We start from the raw sequence: 9226 nt of genomic DNA, 5'->3' as shown, positions 1-9226 counted from the left end.
AAAGGTCAGACTGTATGTTATATAGAGAATAATGTCTAAGGGCTCTAGAATACATGATTTCTGAGAAAATTTTCTTTAATATGCCCCTCCTGACACCTTGAGGACGTAAGGCACATTAAAAAAAATTCTCTCCTCTTTGTCATTATTGACCTCTCCTTTTTGTGCATCCTTTTCATCCATTCCTTAGTTCAAATACTGTTCTCTTCTATATTGAATGGTTAAGCCTGTACTATATTAAGGGCCAGTTGTACGAACAAGGAATAAATCTCCGTATAGCTATTCCCGGTATAGGCTATTCCTGGTATATCCTCGAGAGTCTGTTGTACCATTCCACATTATTCCGTGGTTAGCTATACCGGGTATAACCCCAGTGACGAAGAAGGTTGGCAATGCTTGCATCATAAAATCGACCCGCACTACGATCTTCTACTGTTACTTTTTGACAACAACAACAACACCACGTGTGCATTAGTAATTGTGATTCATTTTTTTGCTTGTGTTTGAAGTAGTTATTAAACATCATGTCGCAGCAGCAGAAGAAAAGGGCTCAAAATTACACCTATGAAGAAGCTTTACAGCTAATACGCACTGTAGAGTGTTATAAGGACGTCGTGGAAAATAAGAGGACGGATGCAGTGACGTCTAACGAAAAGGTTAGTGTTCGTTTAGTATTATTTCATTGTGCAGTCAAATTGTAATCTATTTTAGTATTATGATAGACTGCTGACCATTAACAATTTAATTCAGATTTGTTCATTGTAGCATTGGTTCTAGTCTCCCAGTAAGTTATTGTTTGCCCTTTAGTAAGAGCCTGTATTATCAAATGCAAGTAAAGTAAATATATTATAGGTATACATCTGGATCCTAAGTTAATTGTTCTCATTTTTATAGACAAAGGCTTGGGAGAAAATTGCTGCAGATTTCAATGCCCAGACCACAACAGGAAGAACGGGTGAGCAGCTACGCCAAAAATTTGACTCCCTTAAAAAGGAAACGAGGAAGTACTGTGCAAAGCTGAGGCAGCAGAGACTGCAAACTGGTGGTGGGCCACACACAGAAATTAAGGCCAACCCTCTGTATGATAGAGTTCAGGGACTCATCAAACTATCTGCAGAGGGTAATCAAAGTGTATTTGATTCAGATGCAACATTTCTGTGTGAAGGTTGGTTTTCATTATCTAATTGATCAAAAATGGTATTCGTATTACAAAAACTAACATAAATATGAATTTTCAGAGTAATGTAAGTTGATCTACAATTCTGTATTTTCAGTGCCAGTAGAATCTGCAAGTGGTGATTCGTTGCAGTTGCTTAATGTTGAATTAGGTAAGGTAAGTCTTTAACAAGCAAGATTTGTATGGGGATAACTTACCATGGATAACATGCTTTGTTTTAGTGCGTGGGTAGCAGTTAATCTACGTAGCCTACTCAGTTTTATATATACTGTATATTTTTTAACCCATACATGAACTGTGTGGGTTCACACAGAAACTCTGGTGGTTTGGTGACAACTGCCTTCTTGCTACCTATATGCAAGTTGATACAGTAATATTAATTCAGTATCTTCTGCCTAATAAAACAACACGTCACCTACTTTTACTGTAAGGATTTACTTTGGAAACTAGCCTGCATGGTGACCATGATCGTTAACTTGTCAAGTCTTTATGGTCTCATGCTGCGGTTAGTTTGTTCGAGTTCAGTTGGTGGAAAAATTTCACCATCTGAATGCTGGTCATACCAAAAGCTCACTTTCAGTAGCAAACTTCTCTTCAGTGCTCGTATAGAATAAGGGCATGTGATGCTGTTGGTAATGATTCGTTCATCAGACGTTGCGCTTTGAGCAGGACCCTTCGTGCTATTCGACAGGGATAAGCTATCTGCCAACACTGGGTTTCACATTCTCCGTGTGGGCAGTGGCGGGGGAGCACAGTAGCTATAATTGGTTGCAGTGCAAGATTATGTAGTAACCTCCCACTTGTAACCTAACCTAACCAAGGAAAAGGGGTTGCAGTATAATTAAATATGTAATCAGCATGAATTTAAACAAGAAAGGAAGGGAGTGGTGTAAATTGAATAATAGCTGTACCTAAATATCAGAAGGATAATTCCTGCATAGATTCTATCTTGTGAACAGTATAAATTTGAATAGATAAATTTAGTTCCTGTGCTACTATACCTGGGATGACAATGGAACATGTGTCCAAAGGTGATTTTAAATACTATTTTGTTAGTGTTCAATCCTTGGTTCCTAAATTCATGACAACTTCTCCTGGGAATCAGTCTGCAATAATAAAGAGAGGAGATTTTACTGAACTTTAAATAGTTATGTCCATTATGTCATGTGTCCTATATAGAACCATTAACCATCAGCAGTTTGTATTTTTGTTTTGTTTTGTACAGAGTAAGTGATACACAATAATGATTTGCTGGTATGTTGACGTGTTCCTTTGCAGTTAGGATTTGCTATTTCTGGGGTGAAAAGGTTTAGCCTATTCTTTGAGGATTACATGCAGGTGTTGTCAAGCTGAAATTATCTCAGTGCCAATCAATTAATCACTACTGATCTGCATTTTGAGCAGTCACCCAGGTGGTAGATATGTTGTTTTCCTAGCCTTTTCTTAAGTGATTTTGAAGGAAATGGAAATTTATTGAACATCTCCCTTGGTAAGTTATACCAATTCCTTAATCTCCTTCCTATAAACAAATATTTGCCCCAATCTGTCCTCTTGAATTCCAAGTTTATCTTCATATTGTGGTTTTTCCTACCTTTAAAGACACCACTCAAACATATTCATCTACTAATCTCTCCACTGACAGCTCCCTGCATACCGCTTATGCTATACATGTTGATTTCCATAGTGAACCTAAAATATTTGTCCCGAATGAGTAAATTTATAAGACGCATGGCTAGTGTATACCGTGGAGGCCACTTGGAGCTACTGGCAGTGCCAATGCAGTATGAGAGACTATGCATCTTGGTGGGTGTGCTAAGTACCAACTGGTGAGCCCAACTTAGCACACCGGGGCGAAACGCTGGCAACCAGGAATGAGTTAGCTGGAAAATTTATAATGTCCCATTTATATTGGTATTCCATACCACTTTTAGTCGAGCACCTCGTCTCCTTTCTCCCAAGTGTTCCCAGCCTAAGCTTTGCAACATTTTTTTAACGTTATTCTTTTGTCGGAAATCGACCAGAACAAATCGAGGTGTTTTTCTTCAGATTTTTCCAGTTCTCGAATCAAGTAATCCTGGTGAGGGTCCTATACACAGAAACCATACTCTACTTGGGGTCTTACCAGAGATATATGCCCTCTCCTTTACATCCTTACTACAACCCCAAAATACCCTCGTAACCATGTTCAGAGATCTGTACCCTTTATTTACAATCCCATTTATATGATTACCCCAATGAAGATCTTTCCTTATACATACAATGATTCCCATTAGGAACCTTCACCCCATCAACGCAGTAATTAAAACTGAGAGGACTTTTCCTATTTATGAAAGTCACACCCTGACTTAACCTCAACTGGTATTATGGACCCTCACACCCAATAAAGATCTGAGTGTGAGGCAGATGAACATTCTCAGGTTCCTTCTGAGCAAAGGCATTTTATTCTCTATATTTTCCCTTACGATGGTACATTGAAATTATATTCTGTGCCAGTACATTGGTTCCACATTTTAAGTAAATTAAGTTTCACAATTTATTGAATTAAAATGCAGTCTGTATCAGTTCACTGTCTAAAAATCATTTACTCTGGAACTGACTTTCAGAAACTAGTGAAGATTCAACGTAGTTTCTGAAAGCCAGTTCTGAATTAAATGATTTTTACAACGTGGGTTGATACACACTGTATTGTAATTTAGTCAATTGTATCAAGCCATCATCACTGGGATAATTATGGCTTAAATTTTTCATAAAGTTACACAGTTCAAGATTTAAAAATGAATGTAATTCCTAACATGGGTCTCATGAAATGGTACAGACATCCCTCTGTAGACAATGCTAGGATTAGGTTACGCATTACGTCAAGTGTTGACCCATTTATGTTACTCTTGCCAATACTGTTTACAGTTGAACCATACCAAAGAGAAAGAAAGTGTCATCACTTGACTTGAAGGTTGAACTTTTATTTTATGATCTGTTCTAGGTAATCATTTAATTAGACAACATATCTTGCCAAGAACATTAATATTTATCAGAGAACTGCCATAATAAACACCATTGTGGTGGAAAAACATAATATTGCATTACCTGTTGAATCATAAACATAGATAAAAGTGAATTGAGAAGCAATCATTACTGTACTGTTAATACAAGCATACAGAGCTAAGTAATCACACTTTCTCTTCTGTTTGTTATGGTTAACCCTTTATTTTTAATGGCTTTTGCAGTTTCCATACATGATATTATGAGCATTTTCTTTTATGTTTAGGATACAGACATTCAAACTGAGGAAGATGGTAGTGTCTCCCTGCCGTTTGATGACCTCCCAAGTAGTAGTACTAGTATGTATTATGCACTCTTTGCAGAAGATGCAATAATGTTAATGCAGGGAGTCTCGTAGATATGAATTTAACAATGAATTAAATTTGTTTAGAAAGAATGCTAGGTAATTTGTAATGTCTGTAATGTGGGTGCTAGAGTTCGCTGAAATAGATACCTCGAATTTAGATAGAGCATGGTAAATTTCTTCTATGTACTGGTACATCTGTTATAGGCCTTACCTAACCCTCTGAAAACAAGTAAACGGGTGGGAACTGCATCTAGGTTGTGCAATAACTTCTCCATGTTAATTTAAAATAAATTTTCTATATTCTGACATATAGATAATATGAGGAGGAACATTTCATCGACACATGTAACAAATGATACTGACAAAAGATTGGATTTTCCATATACATATACAGTACAACAAAAACTGGATCTGTAATAGAAGTACTTGAGAAATACAGCAGGCCCTATATTTTCAAACACACATTCCATTGAAAAAGTAGTACATGCTGTCCATAGGCAACGCATTGTCTACCCATGTAAGAACGCTGTAAAAACTTCTACGTGTAACACATATTGTCTCAGAAATGAAGCTGTACATTGAAAAGACTATGTATAACACACCCCTATATGGGCATCCAACTTTTCTTTCCAAATTGTCATGACATACATAGTATGAGGGAGTATTGTCAGTCTGGAGAGGCAGATCTCCTCCACTTACAAATGAGTCATCTTAAGAATTGTATCAACCAAATTTCACATGATTTTCTGCCTTCTGTTAAAAGCTCTAATTTTCTAAAGTACTCTAGACTATACAATATTAGCAAACAACATCTGATATGGAGACCTTCCAGCTTTCGTATATGAATAATTTATTTTTTGAATAAATCTAATAATAATAATAGTAATAATAATAATAATAATAATAATAATAATAATAATAATAAATGTATTGCAGGGGTGTAATATGTATTATCACATTGTATATAATTAATATTTTAGTAACTTACACATTTTTACACATTTTTTATTTTCAGAATTCACTTGGAACAAATATTCACCAGGAATGCTGAGGACTCCAAAGCATCCTGCTTTAAATGCTGGCAGCTACTCGATCGACTCGGTACCAATCCCTGATGTTCTCAAAGGTGAGAATCGTGACTAACACACACACACACACTCTCTCTCTCAAACTACCAACTATACAGACATTTAACTATTAATCAAAAAATTCTACTAACAGACAAACTGTGACATACTCAAAATAGACCGTACAAACATAAGAATCCAATCATTTGGAGACAATACAGCTGCAATATACTGCATTCAGAAGGGATACTTTTTTATTAATGTTCAAGTGATTAGTGATCCTAACCTTCAAATCAGGGATGTATTTGCTAGATGGCCAGGTTCTGAACATGATCGTACAATATTTAACTCCCATGTCGGAGCACGGTTTGAAGTGGGGACAATTAATGAAGTGGTCTTGTTACGAGATCATGGATGCCCTTTAATAAAAAGTGTTTAACTCTGTGCTACTTACATCCTAAAATGAGACCTCAAAACCATTATAAATAACAACATAACACACACACAGAACTCTGTGAGGAGGATTATAAAGGTCTGGAAGAGGCAATTTCTCATTCTTAGCTTGGGACTGTGAATCAAACATTGGTCAACGTCTTTATGTTGACTTCATGCACCATGTTCTACAGCTGTATTAAAGATTTGCATTGTTTGTAACTCTCGCGAAAGTTAACATCATGCTAGCTGACATTTTCCGGGGAAAGATTGAGGAAACGCAAGAATCTTAACACTGTGTTAAACAACTCATGGTAGTTAGCCTTCTTTTGTCAACTGTTCATGAAAGTGGGCTTTAATTTAATTATTTCATCATTATCCGTTTAACTTCCAGGGTTGGCTCCCCCCTCGGACTCTCAGTGAGGGATGCCACCTCTGCGGCACTGTCCTGGAGCGTGAGATTTTGTGTTGAGGTTACAACTGAGGATGAGGTCCTGTACCTAACCCGTGATGCTGAACAGGGGCCTTGTGGGGGAATGGAAAGATTGGAAGGGGTAGACAAGGAAGGAAGAGGAAAGGAAGTGGCCGTAAGTTAGGTACCATCCCAGCAATAGCCTGAAAGAGAAGTGGGGAGACCACGGAAGTCCACTTCGATGTTGACTGAGGAGGCAATCGAACCACCTTCTACTTAGGTGACTTCCTGGGGCTGAATCCTCATACCAGTTTTCAAATATAATGGCAAAGCCGGGAATCGAACCCGCGCTTCCGGAGATGGCAGCTAATCACACTAACCACTACACCACAGAGGCGGACTCTTAATTTAATTATGATCAAAATTAAATTTCTCTCCCCTTTAAATACAAACTTTGTGAGTACCCACAACAAACATCATTATTATTATTATTATTATTATTATTATTATTATTATTATTATTATTACAACTTCCCCATGCGGAGGCTGCCACAAGAACAAAGTATGCCGACTACACAGTATTTTGTCTTCTACGTTACTGTTGACTTTGCTATTGTGCCAGGTAGAGAAATCACCACAAGGCTCAATACCGTGCACTTGTTCATGTTTTGAGCGGGTGTGCATTCAGTGAACTGTCTCACACTAAACAAACTATACCTTACATTTAAAAAAATACTTTTTTTAGTGATAGATTATGCAAACAGCTCGGCTACAAATATTAATTCAATTAAATCATTAACTGTAGATAATCTTGTCAATTTGTGTCCCACTGCAATTACATTCTGCTGGCATGTAAGTGAAAATAAGAAGTGATACAATATTATAATAGGCTTCATTTCTCTTATTCAACAGACCAATCAAGTAGTCCTACTCTGCCATTGCAGATGGAAAATCATGATGGTATGTACCTATTATGACAAAAAAAAATCCTTTTCCATACTAACAATTAGTATGAAAATATAAGATCGCTTTTATAGTTGCAGGTACTTCGGGTACCAACACAAGAGAGGCGGAGGTGGAACGTCCTCTACTTAGTCGGCGTAAGCCAATATTTAGAAAGAAGAGCTTACCACTGTCTGCAACGGGGAAGAAAATTGAACCATGGGTCACAGCGAGGACTGAAGTAGCTCAGCTGCAGAAGAGGCTGCTGGAGGAACAATTGCGAGAAGTGCAGAAAAGAGATGAAAGAGAAGCAGCTCTCTTTCATATAAAGAAAAGGAGCTTAGAACTAGATGTAAAAATTAAGGAGGAGACCCTTAAAAATCTGACAAAATAAAAGATTTAAATATGAAGACAAGTTGTTTCATACAGTTCTGATTGAAAACCTAAAGCCTAGATCCAAAGTAATCCACAAAGTTATCCCTAACAGCACCATATCCCACATCCTCATTTGCCACTGCTCCTCTCTCATCTTCAATTGCAGCATTGATAGCTTCCTGAAGCTGGGGGTCTATTTCAGGTAAGTCCTCGTTCATTTCGACTGCTAAATTGTGAAGCACAGCACTTGCCACAATTACTGCTTCCACCCTTTCAGTCTTCAATCTAATTCCATTTACCAGTACTGGAAAACGCCTCTTCCACACCCCATATGTCCTCTCAACTACATTCCTTGTTCTTATCTGTGACTCATTGTACAGATTTTCTGCAGGTGTCCTTGGATGAGTAATGGGAGTTAAAAGGTAGGGTGTTGCGGCATACCCTGAATCACCTAGAAGGACACGATTCCCCATTAGACCACGTTCAAATCGAGCTCTGAGTGCAGAATTATTAAAAATTGTTTGATCATGCACAGCACCTGGCCACCTTACAACTATGTCAATAATTTTTAAGTCTGCACTGCTCACAGTCTGCACATTATCGGAAAAGAAACCTTTCCTTCCCCTATATTCCTCTGCATTTTCTCCTCCTGGAGATCTGATTTTAATGTGTGTGCAATCTATTGCTCCTGTCACTCGAGGAAAAGCAGCTATTTTAAAAAAGTCTTGTTGTACGCAAGCAATTTCCATCCGTGTGTCTGGAAATTTGATGAATCTTGGAGCTTGACGAGCAATTGACTCTGCAACTTTGTGGATGATTCTGCTTGCAGTTCCTTTGTCAATGCTGCAGAAGTCTGCTGCACATATAACAAAATCTCCGCAAGCAAAATATCTCAGTGTTAGCAGCAGCTGGTTCATCGGGGAGATGGAATGATTCCTGAAAAGGAGAAGCTATTATTATTCCTTTATTCTTCTTTTTTTACTTTTAAAACTATGACACTTTGTCCATTATTAGTGTAGCTATTCAACTGTTGTTCTAACCTAACTGAGCCAGAAGTTGATATTACATACCAGTTAGCCAAGCCCACTGAAATGTATGCACCAACCGACCCTATGAGAGACATTTTCCCACCATTCATAACAGGGACTAGCTGCATAAGGAATGGCATTACTAGCATCGCTCATATCTCAGCCACTTTAATATGGTCAAATCTAAGGACGAGGCAGGCCAATAATAGTAACAAATTTGATTTAGCCCATACCCACAGATATACTTCACACTAACCATTAGGTCACGCCAGCATAATGATCACTTTTCTAAGCTGAGTTACGAAGAATATTTAGATGTTCCATTATGTACAGTAGGTACTAACATATAGGCCCTAGACATGAAATTTTTTCGAAATATTTTCAAGAGTAGAACAATGAAATAGAACTATAGTCTGATGCCTTCTATCTGCAGTGCTCTTTCTTTCATAT

At 37.6% G+C, this 9226-nt stretch overlaps 1 protein-coding gene across 1 annotated transcript; it reads left to right on the top strand.

Annotated features, from left to right (window-relative positions):
* Positions 1–444: 444 nt before the first annotated feature.
* LOC137503197 (myb/SANT-like DNA-binding domain-containing protein 3) lies at positions 445–4494 on the top strand. Its single transcript, XM_068230709.1, has 4 exons — positions 445–653; positions 892–1162; positions 1272–1325; positions 4440–4494. The coding sequence occupies exons 1-4, from the start codon at positions 522–524 to the stop codon at positions 4457–4459; spliced, it is 477 nt and encodes a 158-aa protein (XP_068086810.1). The 5' UTR covers positions 445–521; the 3' UTR covers positions 4460–4494.
* The last annotated feature ends 4732 nt before the right edge of the window (positions 4495–9226 follow it).

The sequence above is a fragment of the Anabrus simplex genome, chromosome X (genome assembly GCF_040414725.1).
Source record: "Anabrus simplex isolate iqAnaSimp1 chromosome X, ASM4041472v1, whole genome shotgun sequence".
Classification (NCBI taxonomy): domain Eukaryota; kingdom Metazoa; phylum Arthropoda; class Insecta; order Orthoptera; family Tettigoniidae; genus Anabrus; species Anabrus simplex.
This window is presented reverse-complemented; position numbering and strand designations above follow the sequence as displayed.

Bases quoted from the DNA above. Each gene is read 5' to 3' on its own strand.
- LOC137503197 (XM_068230709.1), top strand. From the start codon at position 522: ATGTCGCAGCAGCAGAAGAAAAGGGCTCAAAATTACACCTATGAAGAA. The intron at 1,163-1,271 runs GTTGGTTTTCAT...CTGTATTTTCAG, and splicing joins TGCAACATTTCTGTGTGAAG to TGCCAGTAGAATCTGCAAGT. The intron at 1,326-4,439 runs GTAAGGTAAGTC...TTTTATGTTTAG, and splicing joins GTTGCTTAATGTTGAATTAG to GATACAGACATTCAAACTGA.